Raw genomic sequence first — 14,999 nt, 5'->3', positions numbered from 1 at the left:
TGGATGGATGTTCTTATCTTTGAGCCCATGGCAGCTTTATTATCAATTTCTCTTGCTTTTGCCGGTCGTACAAAGATACTCTCCAGTAGTCGAGACCTTGTTCCCATTCGATGTTCTCGGTTTTCTTCGAGAACTATCGGGAGTGTTGACAATTAAGTCTAGATTCCGTTCTACAATGTCGCTAATTGTTACCATAACCGAATTACAAACCATTAACGTTGACGTTTAAGGGTCGACGAAATGTCTGCCAGCTTTTCCATGTCCTCCAGGTTTCTGAGCCTTCTTCTTATTGATGGATTAATAACCTTCTATGTCACGGTGACCATCTAATGGCTTACTAGACTTGCTCATACCACGTAGTTGGATAGTCATTCCTCACTACGGGGGAACCAAGTCACAATTTCTTGAATTTAAGGCAGCAAAGCAAAGCCTAGACAATCATGAACTGTCGGTTTTCAAGGGACTGTAAAGGCAAAAAGAGAGTAGAATATCGTTTAGGAAGTAACACTCCATCAAGGGGTAATTCAAGTCGAAAATCGTCAGGACATTGGACAAAGCAATATAACGAGCTACTTCAACGATGCCATCTGTCGTCGTGCTCCATCATGTTGATTCGATGACCATTCCATGTCCATATTCAGATGCTCTTCCTTCCCTAAAATTGTATTTATTTTAGCACTCGAAAGTGCCTCCTCCGTCTACTGGCGTCAAATGACGTCAGGCAGCTGCTGCTGGAATTGGAAACCCTCCCCACATACACACAGTAGCCACGTTCGTGTGTGTCAGCAGCTTATGTCCGGTGTATTGTTGTAACCCGCTCAAAGAAGGTGACACGTTTCGCACGTCACAAAAGCGATGCAAAAAAGGGCATAAGACCGTAAATTACACTGCACTTTTGCACTTAATATATGAATGAGCTTTTTAATTACACCGTCACACACGCACACATAAAACAGATGGTTTCTTATGCTTTTGGCACTACATAACTTCGAGGGATCTTGGCCTACTATTTTTGGCTTTCTGAACTTTTTTTTTATACAAAGCTAAATGGGATTTGAGACCTGTCCTTTCGTGTAAGAGTGCGTTTCTCCTTGCTGCTGACATTGGTGGGGTGCGTCACATTAGCAAAAACCAAAATCCATGACCAAAATCCACCCCAAAGAAGAAAAGGCACCTGTGTCATCCTTTTTGCCACACTTGTTCCCTTTTGTTTCGCACACAACTACACAATCACGGAGAATTATGACGGACACAAGCACTCGTACACATACGCGTTTCGCATTAATCCTGTGGGTCCCTTTGGAGCCTTTCTTAGTTTTGGCGAGCAGGTTCGATGCACATTGAAATAACTGGGGTTTCGGTTTGTAGCATTAATACCGGTGTTGGGAAGATATTGCACCCCATTTGCAGGGCCTTTTCAGCTTTCAACCTGCAACCGTCTGATGGGTTCGTGTTAAGGGAAAGCGGATTTTTCTTCACCTTCGAACGAGTGAAATACTTCCGAGCCCCGACTAGGTCAACACTCGGAATGCTTCATTGATCCTTTCGGTGGTGTACGATGGCTCGATGGGGTTGGTGCTGATGTTTTGTGGAAGGCTTATGGAAACAAACATTCTGAGCATAACCGTGTACATATACGCACGCACACACAAAGTATGCTCTGCTGGACACGCAAGTAGGCTTTGACAGCACCAACAGCAGCAGCACCGCGACACACCAACACACACGCACATGCGCGCATACCAACACACACGTCAGCACGGCAACTCTACCTACGGAATCGCTGTACGGGAACCGTCTTAATTTGGAGTATGGTTTCGTGCCCTTTTTTTCTTCCTTCGACGATTCGACCGAGAAGCCTTCTCCACCCCGTCATTGGCCCACTTCCCACTTTCGTCACATGAACACTCTTCTGCCTACGCCCGATCTCCCATCGAACCCCATCGCCGTGATGTGCAAGCTGGAAACACCTTCCGGACAACTTTGCTTCAAGAAGTTTCCCACATTCGCCCCGCTTATGTGACCCGCACCAAGCACCTATGCAATTCGCACACTTACACACCAGATGCGAGATGACCGGATGACGACGACGACGGCGATGATGATGATGATGGTGGGTGATGATGACCAAGGAGAATTCTCTACACCACTTCTGGTCGTGTGTGTCGAGCGTTTTCAACACTGGCAACACCGTACAATGGCTACGCAAAAAACGCCGCAACACGCGAATCCCGGGTCCCGAGGACAACTGGATGACGAGCTTTCTGCAGCAAAACGCGACAAGACACCCGACTTTTTGGCAATCGTCCACGCAAACACCACACGAGAAGGGCAGAAAAAAGTGGTTATCGTTTCTTTTTCTGTCGACTTTCTCCAAATTACGAGCAGACGAGAAGGTGCGTCCCACTCCGGGACAACTGACGTTCAAGAACTGTCAGTTTGACAGTCGTGTGTGTTGTTTGTTTATGTATGAATATGTAATTATTTCACCGAAAATAATGTTTTATATGCAATATTGTCTACTTCATTGACTATTATATAACATAAGGATTATTATCATACCAAAATATGGTAGGTTTGGTTGAGAAAAAGCCTGAAAATAGCTCTTGAATGTTCGTGATTGTTCTTTCTATTCGAATAATGTTTACATTATGCACTAACCTTTTGTACGATCTCGCGATGACGTTGAATGACAGCTTTTGGCACAAATGACGACCGTGTGGTCATCACCAAAGGAATTAACGGAACATTTTATGCAAGTTTTCTTTAAAAAAATCATAAAAATAACGATGGTAAAGTATTAAAATATATTGAAAAGTCGTTGGATTCACTCTTGAAGGTTTTATAATTTACTTATGTTGATTTCAACCCTACGACAAGATTTTAAATTTTGATCTAGGGCAATTTAAAATGACGGTTAAAGCAGGATATAGGAATCCTTGCGTAGTTCTCGGATACTTATAGGGTTCTTTTACAAGATCCGCTCGTTTAGAGCGCCTTATTTCGTCGAAGTCCATAAGGTCCCTAATAAAAATTTTCCTGCCATAGCCATAGCTTCAACAAAGAATAATCCTTTTACGTACTGGTATGGAAACATTTCCGTTTATTGATTAAACGAGCATTCAGAAAGCGCTTAAGTGTTACGTCGTTTCATCACTATCCGAGAGATCGACGATTCGACGGCCATTCCTTTTTTTTATCGATTAGTGCTGTTAGATGTTAGAATGTGTGATTTAAAACCCTTGGGGGAGAGTTTTCTGATGCAAAATGAGGAAAAAAAAAGATACTTGTTCTCTGTGATCTCCCCCGAATGGTTTGCGTTTTAGCGAAAATGAAAAGAAAACCTATCATACGTGCATAGCATAGGAATCTATTCCTCCTCTCCCTCCGAAATCTTAACGATCGGCCGGAGTTCGCACATCGTCGATCTTCAGAATCATCTTAACGAGCTGGGTAGCGAGCACTATCTGCTGCTTCTTTGAGTGCAGTGACTCGATCACGTGATGATCCTTCATGTCGGAATTGCCCGTCAGCATGCAGTCCACTCCGAACGTCGAGCTGTTCTCCGTACCCTGGCGTGCCTTCAGCTCGGCCAACGTTTCAATCGGTGAAAGGCCACTGTTTTCTGCCAGAGCCAGCGGGATCGATTCGAGTGCAACACTAAACGCCCGGAACGCGTACTGTTCCAGCGTGGACAGCTGATCGGCTTCACGGGCCACCGCCAATGAGCAGCTAATTTCTGCTGCACCACCACCATACACGATACGCGAATCACGGATCAACGAACGTACCACACACAGAGCGTCATGGATGGAACGTTTCGCTTCCTCGGTGATCATCCGATTGCCACCACGGATCAGCACAGTGACGGCGCGCGTATTCTTGCAGTCCTCAATCACCAACATCTTGTTCTTGGTCGTACCGAAGCTTAACTCTCGCACGACACCAGCCGATCCGAGCTTGTCCGGAGTGAGTTCCTCAAATCGCGGCACAATTCTTCCACCGGTAGCAATAGCAATCAGTTCAATTTCCGGTCCTCCGACCCAACGAACTGCGGGCAATTGCTGCTGAAGAAGCAGGTGGTTCGCCTCATCATCGAAACCCCACTGGCAGATGGCCAACGTTGCACCGGCATCCTTCACCTGCTTCACCATCTCCAGGAACTTCTCCTGCTCGTACTCGCGCAACTTGCGGTAATCGTCCGCGGATGTCACATCGAGCTTATGCTTGGTCTTGGGCTTCGGCGGTTCGAATGGGCAGGTCAGAATGGCCAACTTCACATCCTTCAATACGGTCGGCATCTGCGAGTGGCTCATCGTTTTGTCCACTACAACGCCCTTCACCAGACAGGTGTCTTCCATCCGTCCGCCCACCTTACACTCCAGCTTGATCAGCTCAAAATTGACGTCCTTCTTCTCCAGATCGGCTACCGTCAGCACAGCATCGACCGCAATTTCCGCCATCTGCCGATGACACTTGTTTACGATCTTGCTGCCGAGCGTTGTCATGGCGACACGAATCAGCGGTTCCTTGTTGTCGCGCGATACCGGAAACGGTTGTGCGATCGTGTCCAGATGCTTCACAGCGCACTGTGCTGCCAGCTCGAACCCATCCGCAATTCGGATCGGATGAATGCCACGGTCGAGCAGGGATTCGGCTTGCTCGAGTAATGCTCCGGCCAGCACAACCACTCCCGTCGTACCGTCACCGATTTCATCGTCCTGTGATTGACTGAGCTGCACCAACAGCTTGCCGATTTCATGATCCACATCCATCTCCTTCATGATGGTGGCACCATCGTTCGTGACCATGACGTCACCGTCACCGCTGACCATCATCTTGTCCAGCCCTTTTGGTCCGAGCGACGAACGAATGATGGAAGCGATCTGCTTCGCTGCCAAGATGTGACTCTGTATGTGTGTGTGTGCGTAGGTTGAATGAGAAAAAAACAAAGTGAGGTTAGGTTTGCCTTTACGGGTTATTCCGGCTGTGTGCCGAAAGTGGAATTCCACGCCGAAATCGATCGCTAGCTGAACATTTTTGACCGTATTTTCTAATATGGGATAGAAAAATTGGATATTGTATGGAAAAATACGGGGAAATGCTGATTGCGAGTCAGGAAAGAGCATGCTCAGATTCAGCAACATTCGGTCACGGGATGAATCACTGAGACGGCTCGCAACACCTGATGTCAAAATTACCTTAATAGCCTCGTTGCCGGTCAGTCGCTTCTGGTTCTCCTGATCACGGAGCACGATAAACGGACGCCCGTATTCGTCACAGGCGAACATTCCCGGTAAGGACATCATCTTGCTCGATTTACTCCACTACACAAGCACACTACAAAGAAGGAAACAGAATTGAATGAAAATAGGAACAAACTGGAACCGATCAAACAGAGTGAAGCAATGTAATGGAAAATGTACACACCACGCAACGAAAAACCAACTGAGTCACGCTGTTTGAGGAAATGAAAAACTGAATTTTTCTTTCCGGCAAAGAGCAGTGTACGGTCGACTGCCTGTTTCCACTCCTTCTTGGGGGTTCGCGTGATTCTTTTTATTTTTTTCTTGCTGTTCGTTTGACAATGTTCGGTTTACAGGACTGCGTTCATTACTACTTACGAGACCGACAAATTGTTTGAAATAATTTGAAACGTGTTTTTGAAATCAAAGAATAGAAAAGGAGCTCTTAAAATTAAGTTCATTTTTTTTAGAAAGGTATTAAAGCAGCCGTTTGTGTATTAATAATTCAGAAACAGATATAAAAAAGTATTCCATAGTAGCAAGTGATAGCAAATGCAATCAGTTGCTATCCATCTCTCCTTCTGTCGCCATACCTCGCTCTCGCTTATTTTCGAACTTGATGACGAGTTTGACAGTTCGACATCGAAAATAGAGAAAAAAAAACACAAACTCAGCACAAATAAAAAACGCTCAGCGGACAAACACACGAATTCGCCCCGTTCGGTGAAATTGGTAGGCATTTTTTCTATTGTTTTCCGATTCGTTGTTGCGTGCGGACTGTGTGGCGTTTAGTAGTGGCAAAAGAAGTGAAAACAACAGCTCTTTTCCATCCGTGCAGCAGGTTTGTGCAGTGTTTATGTACGCAAAATGCGTTTACAGAATCCATGCGAAAGAATTGCAGCACAATAAGCGCATAGCTGAATATAGCCAAAAAGGTCAGCATAAAACAAGGAGGAGCAAGTTTCCATCTTTTGGTCCGGAAGAAGCAAACCAAGAGAGGGTGAGGATAAAAGTAATCAAGGAACGTCCTTCTATTTATCGGTGGTGCTGCTGAGTTGCGTGAAATGTCAAGGAAAAATCGCGGTGGAAAGTGTTTTTGTGTGTGTTTTGTTGTGCGAAAAAGTAATGGAAATGGTAACTGCGCTTTTCCTCGTAGTGCGATTTCCCCCGGAATTTGGAGGGCAAATCTAAATGTTGCTCAACCGCTCGCTGATGATGATGATACGGTTGCAGATAGTGTGTGGTGCGTTTGATTGTTCCGAGGTACCGTCAGTGTGCTGTGCGCGTATTGTGTGCCGTGTTTACGCGCGTGAGTGTGTGTGAAGAAAAGTGTGTGCGGGCTAAAGAATTTCGTTTCATTCGTTTTCGGCAAATCATTCCGCACAAGAGGTTTTTGCGAAGGGGGTTGTATTTTCTTCTGACCGCCCCGTGTCCGTGCCGTGTGAGTGTGCGTGTGCGCTGCGTATGCTCATCTTGCGGAAGATTGCATATTTCCTCTTCTAACCCGGTGTTGTTTGTGTTGCCCCCGGAATGATGATGATGTGTTGAAAGAGATAATTATTTTTCCAGTGTTTACTGTGGTGGATTTAGAAATTAAAATAGTTTTCAACTGTTCAATTCTGATGTGTTCCTCAATATTTTTTAATTGGCTCATAGGAAACCTATGACAAGTTAGTAAATAAATTCAAAGCTTACTAGAATTAATCATCAAGAAAATATTAAAACAGTCACCTCTAGCTTAGTTTTCTTGAGGAAGTTTAATTCGCTTCTTTCTCTTCTTTTTCGGAAGGAAATTCGGCATTCGGGGAGGTGAACAACCAACAAAAAATGAAGCAAAAAGTAAATCGAACTTGTGTGCAGAAAATATAGCCACAAACACTAGCAAAAAGGAAGGAGGACCTTTGGATAGGTCCTCCAGTTCCAGTCCCCCAGAACCAGCAGAGATGGAATGTTGTACGCACGCATACCACTTGACATTCCGTGTTTCCCGTTTTCATACGTGGTGCGTTTATGTGTGTGTATGTGGAGGGCAAGCGCTTGTTGTTTTTTTTTCGAGGTGGAAAAACTACCCCGTTTTCTTTCGATTCCGCACCGCACCGGATGAATTTGGATAATTTTCTTTCGACGCGTTACGGTTGGGCGCGTACTCGGGTGTGTGTGTCCACCGGTATCGGTGTATGCGCGAATGTGTGTGCCTGTTAGTTATTTGGGGGTAAATACCGGAGCAATTTAGCAAGCAGCAAGCAGAGTTTTGTAAAACAGCTGAGGAATTTTCGATCCATTTTATTTTGCTTTAGTAAAAGCCGTCTTTACACAGTGTGCGTGTTTTTGTGGGCAAATGCTTCCGTAACCCGGCATTTTTTACGTACCCAAATTTATGCTCCTTTTTCCGTTTTATTCCTGTTTGTTTACTAGTGTGTGTGTGTGCGCGCGCGGGCTCTCTGTGTCTCCCCACCTCTTATTTTAACACATCCTTCACGCATACAAATACACAAACGAAAAGGGAACCCGGTGTCTCCCCCACCACCACTACCATTAGTGAAGGAAAAAGGATACACCGCCGTACAGCGTACGGTTTGTTTCGCGCATGTGTGTTAGTGTTGGGTCCGTTCGTCTGCCTGCCGTACTTGCGTGTCCAAGGAGATCTCAGTGGAAAATCGCAAAAGGAAAGGTGTGAATGAAATTTTCCGGGACCGGAACACACACACGGCACGCAGGCAAGCGCTCCGGGTTTTCCGTCTCCGGTTCTAGTTTTTGTTTCTACACATCCCTGGTGTTTTGTTCTGGTGTCGTTGTTGCTCCGTTTCTGCCACAAGGAGTTCGAAGGATACAGCAGGTTGGCCCCGATGGCGGCGTGTTAGTGTTTTGCTGCCCGCGAGAATGCGAGCACGGACCAGCAAAAACAATTATTACTGTACGGTGTACAAACACACTTTCTGCTCCCGAGTTTTTTTTTTTTTTTTGGGGGAAAAGACGTGTGTAGGGAAATATTGTCGGAAAATTCTTCCTGAATTAAGTACACGAAAAAAGCCTAACAATTATTTAAGAGGGCACAAGCATTCCTGTGAGAAAAGGCCGAGAAAGGATTAAGTAACTTTTTTTCCATACATCTCTGTGTGAGTGCGTGTAGTAAATCGAACCTTGGAAGATTAATCAAAGTGGGCCGTGAAAATTATGTTTTTTTCGTTTGCGTGAGATAAGCAATATACCATCATCAGAATTCTTATTTGCTTATCTTTTTTTTTGTTGTTGTTGAATCTGATTTTAAATGTATAGATATTTGTAGCTAAGGCCAGAATTGAGTTTGTTTAACTTGTTTTACTCTTCACCTCCAAAATTTGTGCATGGAAAGCGTCATGATTGAAGATTAAGAGGGCCCTGGTAGTGAGAAGAATTGTATTGGTGAGTCAAATTTCTCATCACACGCTATGCAGGAAGTGAATGTAATGTGATTGATAGCAGCACACACACATCCTACTTTCCTTTATTTTCCTTTCGTGAAAGAATTGAAAAAAATGCGGCATTTGTTCATTTTTCGACAGTAATGTATGGGGGAAGGCGAGTATTTAATGCTCTAAGTGAATATGTGTAGTGTAGTGTGTGCGTTTTTGAAAAGTGAGATATAATTAGTTGGATAGAATTGTCCACACGGAAGCCGAGAGTTCTGGGGCGGCCGCGAGCAAATTGATCATGGTGCTGCTATACTAATTTCCAAACAACAACAAAAAAAAGCGAAAAAGAAGTGTTCGATTTAGAAGAGCTGTCCAAAAAGTGTTGTTTTACAGTGCAACAAAAAAGCGTAACACATCCTAATGAAAAAGAAGTAATAAATAAGCCTCGCTACATTTCAACGCAACAAAAAAACGGAAACAAAAAAAAAACACAACGCCACGGGGTGGATGGTGTTGTGATGGTGGTCGAAGCGTAACGAAGAAGGCGAATAAAAATAAATAAAAGTGCTAATCTTTTCTGATGAGCAAAGATTGGCCGTGCTGTTGCGATCGCGAGTTCGAAACGTCTTCGCTGCCGTTACTGCCGTGGTTCGTTTCCGGTCGCCGCCGATGGCCGCCGGCGAAACCGTGCAGCCAGCAGCAACCGTGAACCGGAGCCAATTCCCAATGACGCAGGTCGGCCGCATTAGCACCACCATCGCACGCACGCCACCGCCGCCGACGACGATCGTGATTGATCGTAAAGTGGAAAAACGCAGAGCAACTACCACCCGTGCCGGTACGACGATGTGGAACATTACCGCCGACGACGACGGGTTGGTGGGTAGAAGGCAGAAGAGCGGTCGGCGTCTGCGGCAACAGTGGTCAGTGCTGTCGTCCGCTGCCCTGGTTCTGCTTTTGCTGCCTAGTTTTAGTGATCGGAGCTTTGCCAAAGGTAAGTGGACGCTTTGGAAGGGTTTGGTTGAGTTATAGAGAGTGTTGGTGATATCTGCATTTGACTCGGATTTTTTTTAAAGACAATATCACTCATCAACCTTTGACGTAATTGAAGAATTCCCGAACGTTGTACTTCTCTTCTTTTTCTTCGCTCTATAACTTAAGGATGGATTTTCCTGATCATTTCTAAGCCTCAGTCTACCGAGGAAAGTCCAAATCAGATATAAGACCGTTTCTGTTCTGCGAAAACCGGGCACCAGACTCTTGCCAGCTTCCATATAGTTCCCGGTGTAAAACCATTGATCAATGTTCATGCCGCAACTAGAAATATGCGAAATGGATTGGCGACTACCGTCTAAGCCTAAAAAAACTGCGTGACGAAATAAAAACTAATCTATCGTAGCCTTGAGCGGTGTCTATGGTGACTTTGGCTAGGTAATTGACATTACATTTTTTTGCGCACATGAATTACTAGCAAACCTTGTCAAAAAGCATCGAATAGTCGTTGCTTTTTTTATTGCCGATGTACTCCAATCGAGCTTTTCGATTTCTGCCAAAAAAAGGTTTAACCAGTATTCATGGTGAATTAGCAGAATGCTGCCAGCCATTTTCGATTTGTGCAGCTGCAAAAACGAGAACCTTGTAAGGATGATTCAAATTTGAAAGGATGAGGAAGAGTACCTAGAGCAACTGTCCTCAAGAATCACCCTTCTTCTTTTGCTCTAGAGCCTCTCGAGATGCGACTCTGCTATTTCTGGTTTCCTTGACTTAATTTAGCTGAAGCTGGATTGTCAGTCCTTCTGAAGGCTGAAGCAGATTGTCAGGGGAAAGAAGGTCCGGTTGTGTGTAGACCTTAACCTGCAGGATCCAGAAGAATTAGGATCCTTGTTCGCATTGCTAGACAGTGTTCGTGGTCAACTTAGAGAATTCCCGCCTTTTGGTGTGTAAGGACGCCAAAAGGCGAATCTTTTGAAACGAGAATCTTTTGAAAGGATCTTGGAAGGATGATCAACTGAATCTAAAGCACCTCTCTCAATTTCTCTTCTTCTTTGGCTCTAGAACATCTCGAGGAGTCACAATGGAATTTTTGGTTTCCTGCAAGCTCCTGAAAAATTAAGACCCGTAAAATTATTAAATTAAGTTGGACAAGCATCTCGCGGATCCTTAGCGATCACTGGAGGAAAATTTTAAAAAAATCTCTTTTAAAAAAGCACAAGAACAGTAGAGAGCTGTCACACTGAAATATAAATAAAATAGACTTAAAAATGGGATTCAATAAAAATATTACAAAATGTTAAAACGAAACCAAGATATTTCAATCTTGGTCATTTTCTGCTTAATTTTATGTTTGATTATTTGAGCCTTGTATAACCCGTATCTAAATATCCGTTTCATTTAATCCAATCGTGCCTTAAGCCGTGACACTAATTATGGGGCTTAACTATTTACACTGGTTTTATTTATAGCATCGATTTGAGGCATGTAACTATCGATACACTCTTTACCTTCTGCATAATGCACATCGATTGATTTAGCCGGAGAAGGTCAGCTAAAAACCGACCCAGTTCCACTCATCATTATATTACCTTCAACTTCCCATACCTTCCCCCGTCAGGCTAATATCCGCATAATCAGCAACCGATAAAGTGTAAAATCCCAAAACCCATCATCACCCGCGCGATGAAACGCTTGGCTTTTTGCCGCCTTTGCGCAAGAATGGCGCTTTATCGAAGCGCCAAATAAATAATGACCCCATGTTAATCACCCTTTTGCCTAATCAATCGAAGACGACGTGCACGGCCCGGGCCGGAATTGGTTTCGATTTCACTTGCCTGTCTTTCCGACCGCTTCCACACGCCCATTCTAATCCGCCTGTGCGTCGCCAGACGTTAAAACGGGGGTAGTGGCGATATTTTTAGCGATGACACGGGTATGCTGTGCGTCCGACGGCACACCACGCACATTGTATCTATATCTCCAGATGGAAATAGTGGAAGTTTGGCCGGCTGATGTGTGTGTTGCGTGTGCTGGTTACGTTTCGCTGTGTGTGGCGCGATTCGTTGCGATTTCCAGCCCGAGGGCTGGAACTGTCAATCAGTCAGGGCGGTCAGAGCGGTGGTTGTTTATTGTTTGACGTTGCTCATCATTAGGTGACATGCACAATGTTTTTGTTTTTGTTGGTTTTGGTTTTGTTGTTTCAGTCCCATCTACCTGTGTGGTCATCAATAAATTGTGCTTTGTCCGTAAGTGTGGCTCACTTTACCTGTAAGTATCCTCTTCGAATGATAGCTTTTTTCGCTCGCAGCAACGCTTTTCCAGCGTTACATTGTTGTGATCTTCTGCTGTACGCTGTGTAGAGTGTAAGTAGTAATTCGGCATAGGCCTCTCTCTCGTTGGACAAAGTCGGTAATCATGTGTGTCCCTCCAAATGGCTTCAAAGGTTGGAGAAGCGTGAGAGACTATTTGTGCGGTTTTTTTTTCTCTTCAGAAATTTCCTATCAAACTTTACCGAGCGATAACGAGACGCGATATCTTATCTGCTTTACTCGTGGCCAGCTGGAATGCGAATATGAAGCAGTTCCAGGTTTCCAGTCCACGTCAGTTCGGTGGATTCGCTGATAGGGATCGAATTTCTTCACCGGAAAGGGACATAAATATTATTGTGCTTTTCGCAATGTAATGCTAAATCGTTCCTAGTGTATCGTGTGATTTCGATTTAATCCTTTTATCAACATGGATTCTCATGCATGGCTCCATATGAGGGATATTGCAGATTGTTTGATAAATTCGCCATTTTAAAAGTTTGCAAAAATCGCTTGAAATCTTGAAAAATTGAAGACATCTTCTTCTTCTTGGCTTAACGACTTCTAATGTCATGCCGGCCATCAACTATCTTACTAGACTTGTCGATACCATGTTTTTGGATCAGTCCTCACCACGGGAGGACTGTCCGGATGGGATTTGAACTCCAGTCCTACCGATTGAAGACCGGCGCCACTGTCGCCTATACCAGCGGGCTGCCCCTAACTGTGGTAGCATATTCTACATAGACTCCAAAACTACGTTAAACAGCTCCAATTTCAGCACTGCTCTTTATGGTGGGACCTTTTATAAGCATCCTACTCTGAGCTGTTTGAATAAAACAGACATTTGAATACAATTATGGAACGGTGGTTCTAGTTTCTGTCACAACAACACTCGATTATTGGATAACTTGAAATGGTACGATTCAAACTGGATAATATCATTTATTTGAATATCTCTTCGATGATCGTGTCTGGCCGTAAATGGAAAGAAAGCAACGAATAAAAAGCGAAAAGCACAATTACTCATTCATCTCACACAACAGCTTCACACCTCGTATTTTCACTCCTCATATGGGAATAGCAGTAGTACAACGATCATCAGTAGTAGATGATCAGATGCGGTGCAGCGAATAAGAAAAAGTGAGCAAAGTTCCACCGGGACGAATGAACTGCAATGACCCAGTTTCTGGCGCGATCTTCGCGCGATTCCTCCCCGCCCTGTGTCCTAGTAGTGGCAGACACACACCACAACACGGCTGTTCTATCTTGAGATCTGTAGCGACGCGGGTACCGAGACTTCGATTACATCTTGCACCGCCAGAACGCACGTGTCGGATGCATGTGCGTGCGTGTAAATGCTAACGTGTGCCAATGCGCGACGCTGTTGGGTGTGTGTTTTTTTGTTCTTCCAAACGGAAGCTGCCGATAGCAGTAGTTCGAAACTCGGGTTAACTAATGCTCGTGTATGCAATTGAGACGATCGTGACCAATTGTGTGGGCATGCAAGTTGTTTGACGTGAGACAATGGGCTGGAAGTTGGTGATCACTCTCCAAGGTAAAATAGCAAACGCTCCTAACCTCAACCCGATCGACTTTCACAACGATGTTCCAAAATTTGCAGGACGCTCGAAATCATGCTTGATCATGCTTTAATTGACCTAAAATTGGTCAAACAACTTTCCCATGGTGCAATGTTTAGCCCGCTCGTTGCACCTTTTCGCGCGGCCGTACACAAATTCCGACGGTATTATGTTTCCCATTGTTGGGGGAGGAGGGGGGAGGGGGGTGCATGTGTTGGGCGCGCGCCGCACACCATGTACACCGTGTCGTCGTCTAGTTCATAAATCGATCGAAATCGTCGCAGCCAACAAAATGCAAATGCTTGCAAGAAGTTGCGCCGCCGTTGCGCTCGTGCGTCGGGAGGTTCAGGTTTTGGGGCGGATGTCTGTCTGTCTGCCTGCCTGTGTGTGTATGTATGTGTAGAAAGTGATCACCAACATAAAGACGGATGGACGGTTGGAAAAGCGAGAGGGTTGTTGATCGTCTAAATGGGAAACAGGTTTTCGGCAGACGGCAGCTGTCTGGTCCTGGTCTACATACCTACACACCCCGTTAGGGCGGGGGTTTGTTTGTCTGTCTTCTTGTCGCTGTTTGTGCGCTTAGTCTCAACGCGAAAAGGGTCTCGACTGTTTCTGTTGTTGTTGTTGCCCCGTTTGTCGCGTTGTCTTGTCCGCCGTGTGCGTGTCTAGTCTGTAGAGCGCGGCTTCTACGTCTGCTAGCGACGATCGCGCCTAGACCGGCTTTCCGAGTGCACATTTGTTATGTAGACGGTGTAGAGCTATGCGCGCAGACTGTACGGCTGCAGCTGAATTCTACGACGGGAGGTAGGAATGGGAAGGCCTAGCAGATTGGTTGTGATGGTAATAGGAAAATGTGGTATGTTTCAACATCTATTTGTATGTGTGCGTTGCGTTTAAACGAGGGACGAGGGTTGATACAGTTGTGAGATGGATCGGTTCAGGTCTGGTCCCTTGGGTAAAGATGTTCGAATGAATAATGATTTTATTGAAATTAATTTTTCTTGTGTGAAATGAGTTCTTTGAACTGTGGACCTTTTATATGGGGAAGAACTATTTGTTTAGTAGTTCAGGCTGAGTCAATCAATTTTAAGATGAAATTGACTGCTGCAGATGTATTCATGTCAGTATTTGAGTATTATAAGAGCTAAAAGCTTGCTGTATTTAAAATTACACCCATTTTTTGTGAGTATCATTATCTTGAACTTCAAGGAGACCTTAGATACTTTGTTGAGTCTGATTCTGCTAAAATATAATTGTTCTTTTATTCATATTACTTATAACGATTTGAGAAAAGGGTTTGCTACATAACTTATTACCTATCATCGTATATTTATATAAATTTTTAAATTATTTTGAACATCATCTATTGTCTTGGGTAGTCTATGTTTTGTAGGATCGCTTGTGAGGAAAATAAACGGTAACTTTTATTTTTAATTCAAGAAGGACGACCTGGCCATATGCCTTAAAAAGCCACATCAT

General features: G+C 44.5%; 3 protein-coding genes across 3 annotated transcripts in view; 1 reads left to right on the top strand and 2 right to left on the bottom strand.

Annotated features, from left to right (window-relative positions):
* The window catches only part of LOC126560363 (protein Shroom), a 301,881-nt gene that overhangs the window by 13,987 nt on the left and 272,895 nt on the right, over positions 1-14,999 (bottom strand). The gene's annotated exons all lie outside the window — the stretch shown is intronic.
* Positions 3,394-5,344, bottom strand: LOC126564476 (T-complex protein 1 subunit epsilon). Its single transcript, XM_050221536.1, has 2 exons — positions 5,202-5,344; positions 3,394-4,910 (listed from the first exon to the last, which is right to left on the bottom strand). The coding sequence occupies exons 1-2, from the start codon at positions 5,307-5,309 to the stop codon at positions 3,396-3,398; spliced, it is 1,623 nt and encodes a 540-aa protein (XP_050077493.1). The 5' UTR covers positions 5,310-5,344; the 3' UTR covers positions 3,394-3,395.
* Positions 9,542-14,999, top strand: part of LOC126564613 (TGF-beta receptor type-1) — a 101,382-nt gene continuing 95,924 nt past the window's right edge. The window contains exon 1 of the mRNA XM_050221693.1: positions 9,542-9,632. The gene's annotated coding sequence lies outside the window, so the exon portion shown is untranslated. The remainder of the gene's footprint in view (positions 9,633-14,999) is intronic.

The sequence above is a fragment of the Anopheles maculipalpis genome, chromosome 3RL (assembly GCF_943734695.1).
Source record: "Anopheles maculipalpis chromosome 3RL, idAnoMacuDA_375_x, whole genome shotgun sequence".
Taxonomy (NCBI): domain Eukaryota; kingdom Metazoa; phylum Arthropoda; class Insecta; order Diptera; family Culicidae; genus Anopheles; species Anopheles maculipalpis.
The sequence above is the reverse complement of the archived record's forward strand: the minus strand, read 5'-3'. Positions and strand labels throughout refer to the sequence as shown.